Here is a 19,577-nt window from a genome sequence, read left to right on the forward strand (position 1 = left end):
ATGAAGCTAGAAGCCATTATCCTTAGCAAACTAATGCAGGAACAGAAAACCAAACACCACATGTTCTCACTTATAAGTGGGAGCTGAACAATGAGAACACATGGACACAGGGAGGGGAACAATACACACTGGGGCCTGTCGGGGGATGGGGCTGGGGGAGGGAGAGCATTAGGAAAAATGGATAATATATGCTGGGCTTAATACCTAGGTGATGGGTTGATAGGTGCAGCAAATCACCATGGCACATGTTTACCTATTTAACAAACCTCCACATTCTGCACATGTACCCCAGAACTAAAAATTAAAATAAAAAAAACTCCTTGTTTTGTTGATCTTTTGTATTTTAAAATCTCTATTTCATTTATTTCTGCTCTGATCTTTATTTCCTTCTACCAATTTTGAGTTTAATTTCTTTGTTTTAGTTTTCTTCTTTTAGTTTTAGGTTTTTTGCTTTAGTTTCTTTTGGGTTTTTTTCTTTGTTAATGTATTCTCTGAATGATCTGCCCATTGCTGAAGATGAGGTGTTGAAGTTCTCTGGTATTATTGTATTGAAGTCTATCCTTTTGATCTACTAATATTTGCTTTATGTGTTTGTGGGTGCCCTAATGTTGGGGTCATATATATTTACAATTGTTACATCTTTCTAAATTGACTTTTTTCATTATATAATTACTTTCTCTTTTTTAGTTTTTAACTTGAAAAACTGCATTATTTAAAAATAATTATTTTACCTGATATAAATATAGCTAGACCTGTTCCATTTTGGTTTTCATTTGCATGGCATATCTTTTTCTGTCCCTTCACTCTCAGTCTGTACATCTTTATAGGTGTAGTGAGTTTTCTTGTAGGCAGCATATAGTTGGGTCTTTTTTTTTTTTTTTCAATCCATTCAACTACTCTATGTCTTTTAGTTGAAGAATTTCATCCATTTACATTAAATCTTATAGTTAGGGACTTACTACTTCCATTTTGTTATTTGTTTTCTAAGTCTTCTCTAATTTTCTTACTCCCTTTTTTGTGGATAAGTGATTTTCTCTGGTAGTATGATTTAATCCTTTGCTTTTTGTTTTTAGTATCTCTACTATAAATTTTTGCATTATGGTTGCCATGAGACATAAAAAATATCTTACAGTTACAGCAAGTTATTTTAAACTGATGACAACTTGACTTTGATCACAATGAAAAGAAATAAGCAAAGAATAAACTAAAAATCTCTACACTATAACTCATCACTCCTTTTCTTTTCGTTGTCTCACTTTATATCTTTTTATATATCTCCTAAAAAGCTATTCAGTCATCATTCTTGATAAATTTGTATTTTAGTGCTCATACTAAAGATATGAGGGGTTCACACACCAGAACTACAGTGTTAAAATATTCTCAATTTGTCTGTGTACTTTTGCCAGTAAGTTTTACTCCTTCAGATAATTTCTTGTTGCACATTAGCATTCTTTTCTTTCAGACTGATGAACTCTCTTTACTATTTCTTGTAAGACAGGCCTGGTATTGATGAATTCCCTCAGCTTTTGTTTGCTGGGAAAGCCTTTATTTCGCCTTCATGGTTGAAGAATATATTTGATGACTAGAATATTCTTGGTTGAAGATGGTTCCCTTCAGCACTTTAAATATGTCTTTTCACTTTCTTCTGGCCTATGAGATTTCTGCTGAGAAGACTGCTGCCAAATCTACTGGAGTTCCTTTATATGTTATTTGTTTCTTTTCTCTTGCTACCTTTCCTCTTTTTCATCTTTGACCTTTGAGAGTTTGATTGTTATATGTCTTGTGTTGAATCTGGTTGGCAATCTTTGACTTTCTTATACCTGGATATTCATATATATATGAATATGAATCACATATATATGAATATATATATATATTTGGAAAGTATAATTATTTCTTTGAATTAACTGTCTATCCCTACATCTTTCTCTACTCCCTTTTTAAAGCTAATCACTCTTAGACTTGCCCTTTTGTGGCTATTTTCTATATCTTTTAAGCACAGTTCATTCTTTTTCTTTTTTCTCCTCTGTATTTTCAATAGCCTGTATTTAAGCTAACAAATTCTTCTGCTTAATCAATTATGCTGTTGTTATATTCTGATGTATTTTTCAGTTCATCCATTGTCTTTTTCAGCCCTAGGATTTCTGTTTGATTTTTTTTTTTTTTTTGGTAATTATTTCAATCTCTTTGTTAAATTTCTCTGCTAAAATTCTGAATTCTTTCTTCATGTTTTCTTGACATTCTTTGAGCTTCTTCAAGACAGATATTTTGAATTCCCTGTCTGAAAGATATTCCCTATCTGATAGATCTCTATCACTCCACGGCTGGTCACTGGGAAGCTTATTTAGTCCATTTGATGAGATCATATTTTCTTGAATGTTCTCAATACTTGTGGATATTTGTATATGTCTGAACACTGAAGAGTTTGTTATTTATTCCAGTCTTCACAGTCTGGCCTTGCTTGTACTCATTCTTCTTCAGAGGGCCTTCAAAGAATTCAAAGGGGACTGAGTGCTGAGTTCCCTAAGCTGTGGTCACTGCAGCCATTTCAGCACTAGAGGGTGCCATAATCCCAAGTATGCAATAAATCTTGCAGACTCCTAGATACCCAGCCTAGATAGATGTGGGAAAGAGAAGACAATGTTCTGGGTTCCCAGGCAAAGTCCCTTACTCTCTTCTCTCTCATTCCCCGAAGTATAAGAAGTCCCTCTATATATACCAGGCTGCCTGTAATTGGGGGAGAGGTGACACAGGGACTCCTGTGTCCATCACAGCTGGCATCACAGTAATGCTAGTCTAAACCCATGGACTCTATGACCATCACAGTACTGGGGATTGCCCAAGGTCCACAGTCAGTACTATCTGACTGCCACTGATGTTTATTCTAGGCTTGAGGCCACTTTAGTCAGCAGGTGGTAAAACCAGCCAGAACTTGTGTCCAACCAACCACGACAGAGATTCCCTTCTGGCCTGGGTTGGGTCTAGCAGCACTGTCCAGGAGGAAAGGCCTGGGATCAGTGGCTTCAGGATTCTACTTGGTGCTTTATTTTCCTATGACTGAGCTGGTACTCAAGTTGAAAAACAAAGTCATCTGTACTCTTCCCTCTCCTTTCCTCAAGCAGAAGGAGTCTCTTTCTGAGCCACACTGCCTGGAGTTGGGGGAGGGGTGTGGCACACTCCCTTGGCTGCTACGGCTGGTGTCATGCTGGGTCACATGCACCCAAAGTCCACAGCCTTAGAGACCACTGCAGCACCAGGGCTTGCCCAAGGACTGCAGTCCTTGTGACCTCACTGCCACTCAAACTTATTCTGGGCCCCAGGCCACTTCGGTCAGCTGTTGGTGGTGCCAGCTGAGACTCAGATTCCTTTCACGGGGGTTGAAAGGAATTTGCTTCTGGCCCCAGGCTGGTGTAAATGCAGTCTCCATGGGCACAAGTAGAATTGTGCTGTGTTGTGTTCTTCTGTGCCTGGGCAGCACCAGGTTCCAATGCAGTCCCACACTCACTTCGCGCTCTCTTCTACAAGCACACAGATTTTTCTCTGCATGTTGGTCTGCCAAGGGATGGGAAAGGGGTGGTTTAAGCAATGCAAGACTACCTTTCCTACCCACTTCAATGCCTTTCTTCTTGATATTATGTTAAAATCAGGTACTCCGATCACTCATCTAGTTTTCTGGTTCTTATGACTGTGCTTTCTTGCATGAGTAGTTGTTCAGCTCGTGTTCCTGTGGAGAGAAAATTGATGAATGTTTCTCTTTGGCCTTCTTGCTCCACTGATTTTTCTTTTTCTAGATTTTTACATAAATTGAATGATACTACATGTAATCATCTGCATCTGGCTTCTTTCACTGAGCTTAAGGCTTTTGAGATTTGTCCATATTATGTATAGGCATCCTTTTATATTGCTGGATAGTGTTCCATTTCATAGAGATGCTACAATCGATTGCTGCCATGGACATTATTGTGCATACCCAAAATTTATATGTTGAAATCCTAACCCCCTAGTACCTCAAAATGTGATGTATTTGGAGGTAGGACTTTAAAGAATTAAGTTGAAATCAGCCCATTAGGTTGGACCCTAATCTTACCAGTGTCCTTATAAGAAATTAAGAAACACAGAGATACCAGGGGTACACATGCATACAGTGATGGCCTTGTGAAGAGACAGAAAGAGGGCAGCCATGTGCAAGCCAAGGAGAGTGGCCTCAGAGAAATCCAACACTGCCAGCATCTTAATCTTGGACTTTAGAATTGTTAGAAAATTAATTTCTGTTGTTTGAGCCACCCAGTCTTTGGTATTGTGTTACGGCAGCCCTAGAAAATTAATACAATTACTCATTCACCTATGGATGGTCATTTGAGAATTTTTTTAAGTGTTCTAGTTATTGGTTAGATGTGAAGTTTCCATACCTTCTCCCCACAAAGTCAAGGCACATCACCCTCCTGGTACATCAACATGTTCACCAACCAGGAAACTCCACCAAGCCTCTGCGTCAAGAGTTCTAAGTTGGTAGGGAGGAACGAGGAGGGGGTGTCTCATTTTGTAGCTGTGATTAAATCACAACCACATGGCTGACTTCAATCTCTAGTTCCTTTTCTCTCCCCAAAGGTCAATCTGGCTCAATGTTTCAACCGTCTTATTACATGGTTGGTCTTTCTGATGAAGAGCCCCCATTCTGAACCTTTCTAGGAGCCTATAATGAATCACTTCGTTAGTATAAAAAATACACTTCTCTCACTCAAAGAATTGCAAGATTTTTGTAGTACTAAGCCTGGGACAAAGATCCAGATATATTTTTTATTACACCACAGACTGTATTTAATATAATAATTAATAGATTTTCTACTGTTAAGCCAACTTTAAGATCCTAACAAATCTCAAGGCTGGGTGCGGTGGCTCATGCCTGTAATCCCAGCACTTTGGGAGGCCGAGGCAGGCAGATCATGAAGTCAAGAGATTAAGGCCATCCTGGCCAACATGATGAAACCCTGTGTCTACGAAAAATACAAAAATTAGCTGGGCATGGTGGCATGCACCTGTAATCCCGGCTACTCAGGATGATGAGGCAGGATAATTGCTTGAACCCAGGAGGCGGACGTTACAATGAGCTGAGATCGCGCCACTGCACTCCAGCCTGGCAATAGAGGGAGACTCCGTCTCAAAAAAAAAAAAAAAAAAAATCCTAACAAATCTCACTAGAATATGACTTATTCTTTCTCTCTAAGAGATATATAGATATATGTATTAAATATCTTTAGTAGAGGATTTTTCAGATCTCGAGTGAGCCTGGTCAGTTGGTATCTTTCAATGGATTTTTGTTTTCCAAGTTTCAACTTACTGAGAAAGGGTTGTTTAAAACAATCACACATTATCCATTATATGTTTCAAAGTTATCTAGTACTATACTATGTTTCATTGCTCCTATCTGTAATATGTGATTTATGTTCTTTCTGATTAAAAAAAGGAGACACTTTGAATAAATTATTAAAATTGATAGACCTTCCACTATATCAGAAAGAAAAAACATGGGTTCATAGATTTTCTCAAAAAAGAAAAAACTAAATAAGGTTACTGTGAAAATTAATTCTGAGGCCCTAATACAAAGATGGAGAGCTCAGAGCCTAAAAGTCATCCTGTGTTAAGCAGACATAACTAAGAGTCTCGGTTTGCCAAGGTAGCTGGAGTCTACAGAGCAGAGTACAGGAGAGAAAAAACTTCAGAGATATAGAGGGCCATCCCCAAGTATTCAGCTGAGTATAATCTGTGTTTGCATATAGAAAAAGACCAGAGGATGGGTAAAGAAGCACCTGAAAGGATTATACGGGAAGCAATTCCCAAGGCTTATACAGAAAACATGATAGTTCTCATTTCAACCAGCTTGAGTAAAAAAAACTCATAATTCATGAAGCATTAGGTAGAGAATATAGGAAGGTTGTGTCTCAGTAATGGGAGGGGAATTTGTCTTAAAATGTATGCTGCAATAATCTCATCAAGAAATGCTTAGAATCAAGACTCCCCAAAAGATCATATTGTTTCCAAGTAACTTAACCATGTAACAGAAAAAAGAAATCAAGAATATCTATAGAAAATTTAAAAAAAATCAGTACCTAAAATTCAGTGTCCATTCAAAATTAAACCATGTTAACAGTATCAGACAAGGGAGATTTTAGAGAAAGAATATTACCAGAGATTAACAGGATCATAATGATAAAGTGGTCAACACATCAAGTGGACATAAAATAGGAAATATTTATTATTCACCTAATAAAAACATACCAAAATATGTGAAGCAAAATCTGACAGAACTGCAGAGAAGTAAATCCAATTTAATATTCAGAGATGTCAACAATCCTCTTAAAATAATTGCTAGAACCAAAACCACAGAATGTCAATAAAGATAGAAAAAACTTAAATAACATCAACCATTTTTACCTAATCAACACTTGTAGAACCCCTTCATCAAACGAGAGTACAGTATACATTTCAAGTGAACATGTAACTCACACCAAGATAGCCCATATTCTGGGCCACAAAGCAAATCTCAATAAATGTAAATAATTCAAGTCTTAATGTACTCTGACCACAATGGAATTATTGCAGAAACTACCAGAAAGATAAGCAAAATCCCCAAATATTTAGGAATTAAATAACATACATTTAAAAAGAGCCATGTGTCAAGAAGAATTTTTTTAACTGGAAAACATCCTAAACTCAACTAAAATGAAACCACATCGGCTGGGCTCACGCCTGTAATCCCAGCACTTTGGGAGGCTGAGGCAGGCGGATCACAAGATCAGGAGATCGAGACCATCCTGGCTAACACAGTGAAACCTCGTCTCTACTAAAAATACAAAAAATTAGCCGGGCATGGTGGCAGGTGCCTGTAGTCCCAGCTACTCGGGAGGCTGAGGCAGGAGAATGGCGTGAACCCGGGAGGCAGAGCTTGCAGTGAGCCGAGATCGCGCCACTGCACTCCAACCTGGATGACAGAGCAAGACACTGTCTCAAAAAAAAAAAAAATGAAACCACATCAAGTTTGAATGGGAGGTAATTAAAGCAGTTCTCAGATAGATTTTTAACATTAACATCTCTTCCCCATATTAGGGGAAAAAAACCCAAAGGTTTGAAATGAAGGACCTCAGCTTCCATGTTAAAAAGTAGCAAAAGAAATGAAATCCAATAAAAGCGGAAGGCATTAGTAAAACTCAAAATGGAAAAAAAAAAATCCCAAAATATCAGAAAACAGAAAATTCAATAATACCAAGTACTTTAAGATCAATAAAATTGTAAAATTGATAAATCTCTACCCAAACCAATCAAGGTTAAAAGAAAAATATAGACATTACCAGTATCAGGAATAGAAGAGGTTGCACCACTACAAATTCTACAAGTATGAAAATAATATTTTGAAAAATTTGAGTACTTAAATGAAACAGAAAAACTCCTTGAAAGACACAAACCATCAAAGCTCACTCTAGAGACAGATGGATGGATGGAGTGACAAACAGATGGACGGACAAACAGATGTATATATAACTAGTATAGCCCTCCATCTACCATGGAAATCAAACTTGTAGTTAGATGCTGTCCTACAAAACACACTTCAGGGCCAGAGCGACAGACAGACAACACACACACAGACAGATGTACATATAACTTGTACAGCCCTCTATCTACCACAGAAATCAAACTTATAGTTAGAAACTTTCCTACAAAACAAACTCCAGGCCCAGACAGCTTCCTTGGTGAATTCTACGAAACATCTAAGGAAGAAATAATACCAATTATTCACAAACTCTTCCAGAGAGCTGAAGAGCAGGAATACTTCCCAACTTACTCTATAAAGCTGGCATTATGCTGATACCAAAGCCAAACCTGGGCAAGATATAAAATTACAAAGAAAAAAAAGCAAGCAAGCAAGAAAGAAAATTAGGGACAAATATCACTCATGAACATTGGTGCAAAACTTGTTACAAAAAAACAAAACAAAACAAAATAGCAAATCAAATTCAACAATATACTAAATGACTAATACATCATGACCAAATGGGAATTATTCCAGAAATGCAAGGTTGGCTTAACATTTAAAAAAATCAGTCAATGTAATTCACATTAAACAACTAAAACAGAAAAAGAAAAAAACCATATAGGATTATGGTCACCAGAGTCCAAGAAAACACCCCACAAATCCCTATTTTCACTTTTGTGTAGTTCTCTTCCACTTTTAACCAGGATTAGCTAGGGTTACTTATGAAATATAGCAGAAATGACGGCTCATCACTTTCAGTTTAAGGTAATGACAGATACTGTGGCTTTGTTCTTGTGTGAGTTCTCTCCAGGATCACTTGCTTTGGAACTATTTCTCTACAATGGAACACTCTTAGCAAAGTACAAATGAAAAGAAATGAACTATGAAACACAGAACACCACCATGTGCCTTAATTTCAGAGTTTAAGAAGCCAAAAACATTAGAATACATATTAAATTACTCTATCTCTGTAGAATTCTAGGAAATACAAACAAATCTACAGTGACAATGGATCAATAGTTGCCTGGGGATGGGTGAAGGAAAGGGAGAAAATATAAAAGGAATCAGGAAACTTTTGGTTTGAGAAGTGCCAACATGTATCAAAACTTATCAAATGGTACACTATAAATATGTGCAGTTTATTGCAAAAATGTTTAGAATGACTTCTGGACAGTAACCTTAGCCATAAGAGACACAGGTATGGGAATATTTCTGTAAACCCTCATAATGGAGCCAGAGTAATGGAAACACATGTGGATGTACCTTTAGAAGGGTCATATTCCCATAGTTTGCTGCAGTTTTCTCATTCCTTTATTAATCTGGGTTTCTGCACCAACTATGATTCCTACCTGGGCCTTCTGGAGGACAGCCAATATCAACTGCCTACTGAAAAATAGACTTCAGAGATCTTGACATGTCCCATGAGTTCAAATTCTCCTCAAGAAGCCTTGGGAATATGAAGTATCTTCTGGGAACAAGGGACGTAATTCATGTTGCTCCCAGACACATTAGAGATTATCACAACAAATGCCCACTGCTTAGGGTGACCTCGATTACACAAAAAATCTTAACATATAGACCAAAAGATTAGGCCTACAAAGACTGGCATTCTTTCCTAGGAGAGCTGAAGCAGTCAAGTAAGTTAGCTTGACACTAGAATAAGAGCTAGTCTTTGCCATCCTACTATCACTTCAGAGATACAGATAGTTGGAGCTCTCACAAAAGCTATTCTTCCCTTCATACTGGCTTAGCTCAATTCTGTTCTCAACCCAACCCACAAAGCGAACAGAATCCTCAAGATTTAAGATAGTCTAAAAATTAAGGCATTTGTTGCAAAACCAGAATATGAGGCAGCCAATTTCAGGTCAGGTGTCTTGAAGGCTAGAAAAATTCATCCCAAGTGCCATGTGAGATCAACTATATCCATGAAATGAAACCTCTGCCAGTGGTCAGCAGAACAAAGCTCCCATCTTTCTGGCTAAAACTGGGTCATGCTCATGCTTAAACCAGTAGTGGGGCAGAAAAAAAGTGAGAATCCTTGATGGCCTCAGGCTACTGATGATTCCCTCCAGGGAAGGGAATAGTACAGAGGTCTGTCTTTTGAAACACATTGGGGTTACTTTTGCACAATGCAGGACTCTTCCAGCACAAAGACAGATGGCTTCTAACAGAGGCACTGCCTTGACGAAATTCCAGCAAGAGTCTAGAAAACTCAGCATAGCTCCAGAAGGCTTCCCGTATAGCTGGCACTCAGAAGAACCTCCCCAGGGTGAGTGTTTGAGTGTATAAAGTTCTACTTCTGGCTGTCGGCTACATATAAAGCCTATGCTTGGAGCTTCTCTCTGATGTCAGTTATTATGTTGAACAAGGAAACGGAATTATCTCCCATCCTAAGGCCTTTCTCCAGTGTGAATTTTCCAGTGGCGGATGAGGGAAGCCCTCTGCCTGAAGGCCTTCCCACATTCACTGCACTTATATGGCCTTTCTCCAGTGTGAATTCTATGATGCTGAACAAGTACATGTTTGTGGCTAAAGGCTTTTCCACATTCACTGCACACATAAGGCTTTTCACCATTATGAACTCTTTGATGTGCAATAAGGTCAGAGCTTTGGCTAAAGAACTTCCCACATGCGATGCACTCATAAGGCCTTGCTCCAGTATGAACACTCCAATGTTTAATGAGTCTGTATTTGTGACCAAAGTATTTTCCACATTCGCTGCACTCATATGGCCTTTCTCCAGTATGGATACTCTCATGCTGAACAAGTGTAGATTTGTGACTATAGGCTTTCCCACATTCACTGCACTTGTAAGGCCTTGCTCCAGTGTGTACTCTTTGATGTACAATAAGGTTAGAGCTATGATTAAAAACTTTCCCACATATGCCACACTCATAAGGCATTTCTCCAGTGTGGATTCTCTGGTGCTGAGCAAGTATGGGTTTGCGGCTAAAGGTTTTCCCACATTCACCGCACTCATAAGGCCTTTCTCCAGTGTGGACTCTCTGGTGTTGAACAAGTGAGTCTTTGCGGCTGAAGGTTTTCCCACATTCACTGCATTTGTAATGCCTTTTTCCACAGTGAGAGGCCTCCTCACACTTGGTGTTGCTGTGTGGCTTCCACTCATTGTGAGGGGCATGGTGCTGGAAAATGCTTGAGCTGGCTAGGAAGTCCTTACAAGCCTCCCCTGTCACAAAAGACATCTCCGATGATTGCACAGCACAGTTGTTCAGAAGAAAAGGCCTGCTCTTATCCCTTCTAAAGGGTTTCTCTCCACTGTGCTGCTTCTGGTGCTGGTGAAGGTTTGCACTGAACCAGAACTGTTTCCCACACAGCACACACATGTATGGTGTCTGCCCTGGGTGTGTTTCCTGGTGCTCAGCCAAGTGCAAAATGTCTTTTAAGACCAGGCCACATGTCCCACAGGGGTAAGCCTTCTGAGTAGAAGGATCTCCCTTGGGAATCCTGATCTGTGACATTCCTATAGAAAAGCTCTGCTCAAAAGGTATCTCTTCATCCTCCATTCCATGCCAACAACCTGAAAGCAGAGAAATGCTGGTGAAGTACAAATTGGCACAGGTGGAAGAGGGGAAGCCTCACTACAAATATGTGTCTAACACAACTAAGACCAAGGTCATAGGACTGTTGTTAGGACAAGGGTCCAAACTCAAGTTCAGCAAATGTGTACTATACAGTAGTTGGCATCTAAATGTCATAGAATGGAGAAGGCCTCAACTGGGAGAGGACAAAGATGTGGGGTACAGCACAAAAAAGAGGCAGGTCTCAAAGTCATTCACAATCAGATTTTCTTGGCTGCTGGGGACAGGTGAGAGCTGTGCAGAAGGTTATGGTCCATACCAAAGAAAATCAAATTGCTACTCAGTAGTTGGTGTTTAAGGACTATTTGGGCTACACATCTCATGAAACACTAAGTACAGGCCAATGCTGGAAGGCACTGTAGAACAAGCCATGGAGAGGAACAGGTGAGACATGAAGGCAGAGGTATGGAACATCCAGAGGCCAAAGGCCAGAGTATGAAAGGCCAGTGACCTTAGCACTAATGCAACTGTAGGCACAAAGAGGCTATGGAATGATACGAACCCAGCCCTGACATCACACCTTTCCCCAGCTCCTACTCACCAGGGTCACTCCCACCTGGAGTCTCTGTGGCAACAGCTAGGGTCATGTCCACCCAGTCAGGTACCCAGGGCTCACTACCCATCACTAGTGAGGCAACTATGTGGGACATGAAAGATGTATGTCCTAAGGGAAAGACAGAACAGCACTGGTCTGGGTAACCCATATAGAAAACTAAATATTATTAAAATAATCTCAGAGTAAGGTCTTGCAGGAATAGTGCAGTGGTCCTAGCAAGTAGCGACCATAATGGTCCCTACAATTCCTGACATAGGCAGGCAACAGGAAATGTCAGCTAAAGGAAGAGCGCAGAATCCCAGGCACAGAGGTGTCATGGATACAGACAGAGGAATTCAGACAGGGAAAGGACAAGATGGATATGACCCACTGGGCTGACAATACAATGCATAACTCCTGAATCCATGCCTGCAAGGCTCTGAGACAGCAAGCGCTGGGAATGCTCAGGAGAAAGTAGGAGTGCAAACAGCCCAAGCCCAGCACTCACAGAACCTACTCCAGGCACTAAGAAATGAGACAGTGTCCACGGCTCTGATGTAGGAAGGACAAAGATGCCCTGAAAAAAAGGGGAAGGGCAGGACCCAGTCCAAGTCACTGGGGTGGATGTGACGGCCTTACCCAGAGAGGCCATAAGTGCAAAGTTCTCCAGCATCACATCACGGTACAGGAGCCTCTGAGCCTCATCAAGGAGCACCCACTCCTCCTGCGAGAAGTACACGAACACGTCCTCAAAGTTCACCTGCCCCTGCCACAATCGGGAGAGCCAAGTCCATGAGCAGCATCTCTCCCAAGAACCCCCATCCGTGCCCCCACACATCTCCCTCCTGTATACCCTCCTACCTAACTCCTCAACTCAGGAAATATCAGGACCAGGTGTCATTGGTGTCTTCTCTCGCCTCATGGTCCCAATGGATCACTGTGTCTACCCATAGCAACCACAGGCAGGTGAAGAAGTTGTCACCCTCTAAGCTCTGTGCTTAGCATACAGGGCCTCACCCTTCTGTAAGCAAATTCCTCTGGGGTCACTAACATCATGCTTACCAGACAACCAAAGATGGGCTTGCCTTTCTCCTTTAAGCCCAGACGTCATCAGTCTACACTTCTTTCCCTATGTACATCACTCTTTGGATCACAGTTATCTCACAACTCTGGCTCTCCACCATCACCTTCCTGGCTCACTAAATGCACTACCACTGTGAAATGAATATTCTCTTTTAACTCCCAATCTACATAATCATCTTTAAGCCATTTCAGGATGATTCCCGCCCCCTTGCTCTTGGTTCCCACCAGACATGACAGAGACCTGCAATTTCTTGAAAACTCCCTTCTCAGTTTCACCTCTAAGTATTTTGCACAGGCTGGTTCCTGTGCCTGGAACAACCTTCCAACCTTATTCCAATGGTTGGCAGAAATGGAAACCCCTCCATAAAACCCCTGGCCCGGAGTCAGGACCCTGGGCTTGGGGCTTCTCCAGAGTCCTCAGACCCAAGAGATCGGAGAGTAGCAGGAGAGTGTTCTATATAACACCACAATGCTTGAGAGCGTATTGGGTGGGGGTGGGATCGGTGAGAGCATGGACATTCTCCCCTCACCTGTATAGGGTCCACAATTACTTCTGAGTTCATGGGAACCTGTAGGGAAGAGGGAGACTATGCGAGTCAAGCAATCTTGAAGGAACCCCAAAGGCTCAACCCCATCCCATATTCCTCCCCTGTTACAATGTGCCTGGGAGCTGAATGTCTACCCTCTGTGCTTCCATCTTCAAGGATGCCTCTTAACTGTGTTAGCTCAGAACAGTGCTCATTATCCGCCCCCATGGCCAACAAGAGTCTGCCCTCCATGAGCAGTCTATGGAATACTTTTTAAACCCTCGGATTCTGGCTCTCCTCTGTTCAGAACCTTCCATGGCTCCCATCACCCTCAGAATAGAGACCCAGCTGCTCAGGATGATATTCCAGATGCAATCACTTATAAAGCGCTCTGATCCTTTCAGACACTAAAGGCCCAGTTTTCCCAAATGCTCCAGCTGTGAACCATCTCTGAGCCTTTGCATACACTGGTCTCTCTGCCTGGAACGTCCTTCAGCTCGTGCTGTCAAAATGGGTCCCGAACACGAGCACCCCCACTGTTCTAGATACAGGGGCCTGAGCTGCAGTAACCCGAGGAATCGTTCATTCGAAGCTTTAGGATTCAGAGATGGGGGTCAGCGCGCAGACTCGCAGACGCAGCACCCACCTGTGCCGGGCCCATCGGCTCAGCCGCCGCCATCAGGCCTGTGGACTACGGAAGGGTGGCGACAAGTGCAGCTGGGATCAGCTGTCCAGGGCCCAGCCCAGCGGCTAGGTCACTCAGGCAGCGCCACTGTCAAGCCTCAGGCCCACCTCTCTTCAGGGAAGAAGACACTCTCTCACGTTTTCCCTTTTCTGTCACCTCAGGTCTGACATTGCGTTCTGGAGACTAAACCAGTGGATTAATGGAAAAGCAAACAAAATGTCCACCCGAGGATGGTAGAGGAAGTCCCGCCCTGACGTTGGTGAGGACCAACGGAAACGCCTATTTCCTGGGTTTTCATTGGCCCAGAGCCGCCAAGTTTCCTGGGTAATGTAGTTCCCACGGCACCAACACTAGTAAGCGGCGTCTCGCTTCACCTCTAGGTCAAAAGCCCAGAGAAGACCGCCAGGGGCGCGTGGAAATGGTGTCCCTTCGTCTCCAAGGCCCAGACGGAGCTTAGCTTCCTCTTGAAGGAGCCATATCTGTATTTCTGGTGAACGTCGTGTTTGACATCAAAGGAATGTTTAGAGACATGATTTCAGCCTTCCTTACGCAGAGAATGCTCATCAAAAAATAAAATGGACACACCATACACTGACGTCACTCAGATTTCTATGGCTGGAAGTTAACAAATATTGTTTTCAAATGCGTGTAGCCTGATGCTCCAGAGTTAGTTTGGCGAGCCTCAGCATTTTCTGTCAGGCACAAGAAAGAAAAGACTCCAGACACCATGATGTGGAACATGGAGTGGGGATGTTTGGTGGCCTTGAAGTAAGTGAATAACGCTTCTGTCTCTTACCTCAGAAAATATTTCTCCTGCTTATACAGCAATGATTGTGTCAAACCCAACAAGTAATACTCTTGTTCAAGATAGTATTTCATACTCCATATACAGAGATGTATTCAATATTTTAAGTGTTTTACAAGTGTCTGAAAAGACAGAATTCATCAAATGTCATATGGCAATGAAAAGGGCAACATGAACACTTTCTGTAAAGAAGAAATAACCACCAAACTAGATTTCTATACACAACAAAATGTCTTTTATGGAAGTGTGATATAAAACTATTTGAAACCAAAAATGATAAATGTAATGGAAATACATTTACACAAAAAATAATGTTTAAAATAATACTCAAGGCCAAAGAAAGTTGATCCCAGGTGAAAAGTCTGCAATGAGAGAAGAAATGAAGATGAAAAGAAGTGCATCTTTTGATTAAAATGACAGCTTATTACAGTGTAAAACATAAGTAGATACACTTATTGAGTTAGAATGATGGAATTCCCGTGCGTAACCTCAACTACATATAAATTGAAAGGAGGCTAGTTGCTCAAAGTTTTAAATCTTTTATATTTCCAAGTGGAAAGTAAATGTATTACAATCCTGTATGGCACGCTAATGTGTTAAACGTTTGTAATTTTTAGCCTAAATATAATAAATACAGTCAGCGTATATACTTTTCAAACTAGAAGAGGAAATGTTTGGAATATAAATAAATAATCAATAGAAAGGTAAAATAATGGTAAAATAAGTGGAACAAGTGAGGCAAAGAAAAGCACAATGTAGGATATATTTAAACTGTCAACCTAAATAACAGATTCTTCAAAGATGTTGAGTTCATTCAGGAATGCACAGGGGATTTGCAAATCCAGGACATGCAGGCTGTAGGGACTATAAGCATATCCAGAGAGCTTGAAACAAGGAGAAGCTTTCAAAGGCAAAAGGGAAAAGTATATATAATTTGTTTTGAGATAAAAAGAACATTGGTCACAGATGTTTATGGCAGAGGTTAACACCAGTTCATTAGTGGAGACAATCTGTCAGGCAAGTGTTCTACTAAATCTAGAGCTGTCCTTGTAACTCCTATAGCAAGCTGCAGTTTGTGAAGTTCTTGTCAAAACTTCTTTTAACGGGAATATGTGCATTAAGAGCCCTCAGAGACAGTAATAGCTCTTATCTTAAGCGTGTGTGAGTGCCCTCTTTTCTCAGCCTCCTGGCTTTATTTATTTATTTACTTATTTATTTATTTTACACAAGTCACTCATTTTGATTTTGACAACTTTTGCAAAACCTAAATGACTATGCAATAAATACTCAAATAAGCAGTTAGTAATTTTTGATGGACCAAAACACGCTTCACGAGGTATTCTCTTTTCTTCAGTGAATTTCCACAGAATTTGAATTGTGATTGAAAGCACAACTAACATTCCCAGACTCCCTACTCTGTCAGTAAGAAAAGAATCATGTTGTAGTTAGAAACGTCCAGAATCTGCTTTAGAGAAACCAAGACCTACGCTTGAAGGTTACCAGGCCCTTGACTCACCCAGCTGGGCTGAGATGTCATCAGGGAACTGCATATCATCAACATCTTCTGGTTAGTCATACAGGGGTGGGATAAGGATGACAATAATTTACATTTAATAATGTCCATATCCTAGACATTCTATCAGGCCTTTTATAAACACTACGCACTTTTGCCCTGTAAAGTGGATTTGTCACCTAAATTAATATGAGGAAACTGAGGCTTCTTGGGTCTATAATTTGTTTTCAGCTGTGGCTGTTAAGTGGCATAGTTGGGAATGGAGCCCAAGGAGCCATGACTAACTACTGCCCAGCATGGCCTCCTACCCTAGGTCATCTATCTGGGTAGGTTCAGAGCCCTTTCTATGTTAGACAAACAAGGCTATGAAAAATTCAACGTCCCAGGCAGCTGACATGAGGACAAGAATGTGTCTTGCCTTTTCTTCACCACAGAAACATGAACCTTCAGCTTCATTTATTCCCTAAACGTGGGTTCCTTGGATGCCAATCAAGAATCAAAACAGGAAGAGTCCTGCTGGCCCACAAATACAGAGGGTTTGATAGGTGAAATGTTATTGCCTGAGCTTCACCGTATCATCCCAACCACCTACATATCCTGTTACCTCTGCCTCCTAATATGTCTCAGGTCATCTTCTTCTCAACACCTCCAATTTCATGCCCTTGGGCCAATCTGCCAACATTCCTGAACTACACAACGCCTTCTGCCTTGTATCCTACATCAGTTTTTTCTCTACTTCAGTTCATTCTCCACATATCATGCAGAAGATGACTTCAACACAAATCAGGTTCTATTTGGGAGAATCAGAAGCATGTTGGTGGCTAGAGGGGGAAGGGCTTCCCTCCAAATTTTAGTGTTATAACATGGTTTAGGGTTATAACATGTCCCGCATTTTCAGTGGTCCCACCAGTAATTTCTATGTTGTCTTTTTTGTCAGGCTTATTGCTACTCTCCAGCCCCTAGGATTTCTTCCTCAGCAGAGGACTCCTGTAATGCCCCTGACTCAATCCACGTTCTCTTCCTCCTCTCTCCTTTACAGCAAGAACTAAAATCATTTCCTTGCAAACCTAGGCCAGCGAACAGGAGATTCACAACCATGTTATCGATTTGGTGCTGCCCTTCACACTTCGTGGAACATGAAAGCTCAGTGAGGGTCTGAGTCCACTGCCCAGCAGAGAGAGCATAGCCATGTGCCATTTATGTGAGAGTGCAATCTTGGTACATTTAGAGTAACTGTTTAATCCAATATGCAGATGGATGGTGTTCAATTAGGAATTCTCAAAATTTTTTTAAAAAGAATTCTCAAATAAAAATCTCATATAATTCCTATTCCATTTAAAGCCAATGATTTTGTTTTCCTGTGCTTTGAAACTAGAATATCATTGTTGTCTCAATCCCAAGACGGAAGCCAAGCTAAAAAACAAAAGGAGCAGGACTTCACAGAAGCCCTAAGGCTCAATGAAGGATGGGCCATTGCACATTGCACAGTCTTTTTAGAAAAACAATAATTGTACTGCTATCCACACATCCTTGTGAGTCATTTCTCATCAGACATATGCAGTACATACAGCTCTAAATTCTAGTAATCATCCTGACAGAATTCTAATGAAGGAGGTGGATGAGCACTTACCAGATTCAAATGAATGCAAACTGAAAAATAGGCAAAACTATGTTAGATGACACAATGTAAGAAATCAGAAATGCCACAAATTAGACCTCCTTGGTGGGTGAATGACTTACAGCGGGGGTTACAGAAATGCTGGTATGGCTGGGCGCAGTGACTCACACCTGTAATCCAGTACTTTGGGAGGCCTAGGCGGGCAGATCACGAGGTCAGGAGATCGAGACCATCCTGGGCAACATGGTGAAACCCCGTCTCTACTAAAAATACAAAAAATTAGCTGGGCATTGTGGTGCGTGCCTGTAGTCCCAGCTACTCGGGAGGCTGAGGCAGGGGAATCGCTTGAACCTAGGAGGCGGAGGTTGTGGTGAGCCGTGATTGCACCACTGCACTCCAGCCTGGTGACAGAGTGAGACTCTGTCTCAAAAAAGAAAAAAAAAAAGAAATGCTGGTATACTAACACTGTTCTTTTTTGATTGGCACACTGCTTTTAGAGATGTGTTGACTTTGGGAATATTCATTGAGCTGTACAACTACATGTTAATTTTTGTGAATGTCATTTGTAAATTAAAATGTACCAAAGGTTCATGCTAACAAACCTGAAGTGCCTATTCAATATTGTTATGCAGGCTGGATGTGATGGCTCATGCCTGTAATCCCAGAACTCTGGAAGGCCTAGGCAGGTAGATGGCTTGAGCTCAGGAGTTCAAGACTAGCCTGGGCAACATGGCAAAACTCGTCTCTGCAAAAAAAAAACAAAAAAAAAAAACTAGCCAGGTATGGTGGCTTGCACCTGTGGTCCTAGCTACTTAGGAGGCTGAGGTGGGAGGATTCCTTGATCCTGGGAGGTGGAGGTTTTGGTGAGCTAGGATGGCACCACTGCACTCCAGCTTAGGCAACAGAAGGAGACCCTATCTCAAATATATACGTGTGTGTGTGTATATAATTCTCTAATGTAGAATAATATATATATTATTCTCCAATGTGGAATAATAATTAATAATAATACTAATAATTCTTGGGCATTTACCCAATTGAAATAATAATTCTTGGGTATTTGCCTGATTGAAATGAAAAGCTGTCTTTAACAAAAATTCTTCCAGTGATCTGGTAGAATTGTAAGAAAAAAAATTCTTTAATCCTAAGGCAAATATACAGTGGTTTTATTATTAATGTACAGTTTCTGACAAACAAATTCTTAACACATGAGGTGTATTAACTATGGTATATACAGACAATGGGATACTACTCAGCAGTGTAAATAAAGCATTGCTACACAAAACAAGGGTGAATCACAAATGCATTACACTAAGTGAATGAGGCCAGACTGCAAAAGCTACGTGCTGTTGGATTCCATGTATGTAACCCTGGAAATGTGTACGTTCCTAAAACTCCAAGAAGACAGAAATCACATCCATGATCCTGGGGCCAGGAGTAGGAGAACGAATTAACCTCAAAGTGGCATGAGAGAGGAGGAGAGAGCTGCAAACTGACCACTGAGCACAATCATGTCCAGTTTCTCACATCACTGCTTTCCGCATGCCCTGGTCCAGCCAGTGTCTTCCTTCCTGTTACTGCAGCTCACTAAGTTTTCTCCCACCACATCTCTTTGGCACTTGCTCGACCTTTTACCTGAATATGTTAAACTTGGTTCTTTCATAGCTGCCTCCTTCTTATTTTT

At 41.0% G+C, this 19,577-nt stretch overlaps 2 protein-coding genes across 5 annotated transcripts in view; one reads left to right on the top strand and one right to left on the bottom strand.

Moving 5' to 3' along the window:
* The window catches only part of LOC115930105 (zinc finger protein 419), a 58,442-nt gene that overhangs the window by 28,636 nt on the left and 10,229 nt on the right, over positions 1-19,577 (top strand). Inside the window, exon 2 of the mRNA XM_019015813.4 lies at positions 14,119-16,329. The gene's annotated coding sequence lies outside the window, so the exon portion shown is untranslated. The remainder of the gene's footprint in view (positions 1-14,118; positions 16,330-19,577) is intronic.
* On the bottom strand, positions 857-14,208 carry ZNF772 (zinc finger protein 772). 4 transcript variants are annotated; one of them, XR_010132071.1, is made up of 6 exons: positions 13,919-14,203; positions 13,276-13,314; positions 12,302-12,428; positions 11,669-11,791; positions 8,878-11,066; positions 857-3,724 (listed from the first exon to the last, which is right to left on the bottom strand). XR_010132071.1 is itself a non-coding variant. In XM_055370779.2 (5 exons), exons 1-5 carry the CDS (start codon positions 13,949-13,951, stop codon positions 9,919-9,921), a joined length of 1,470 nt encoding a protein of 489 aa, XP_055226754.1. In that variant the 5' UTR covers positions 13,952-14,208; the 3' UTR covers positions 8,435-9,918. The 4 variants fall into 4 exon arrangements, 2 of the variants coding, with proteins under 2 accessions (XP_055226754.1, XP_018871362.2); XR_008674028.2 differs by lacking the exon at positions 11,669-11,791 and having other exon boundaries at positions 13,919-14,208; XM_055370779.2 differs by lacking the exon at positions 857-3,724 and having other exon boundaries at positions 8,435-11,066; positions 13,919-14,208.

This window comes from Gorilla gorilla, chromosome 20, assembly GCF_029281585.2.
Source record: "Gorilla gorilla gorilla isolate KB3781 chromosome 20, NHGRI_mGorGor1-v2.1_pri, whole genome shotgun sequence".
NCBI lineage: Eukaryota > Metazoa > Chordata > Mammalia > Primates > Hominidae > Gorilla > Gorilla gorilla.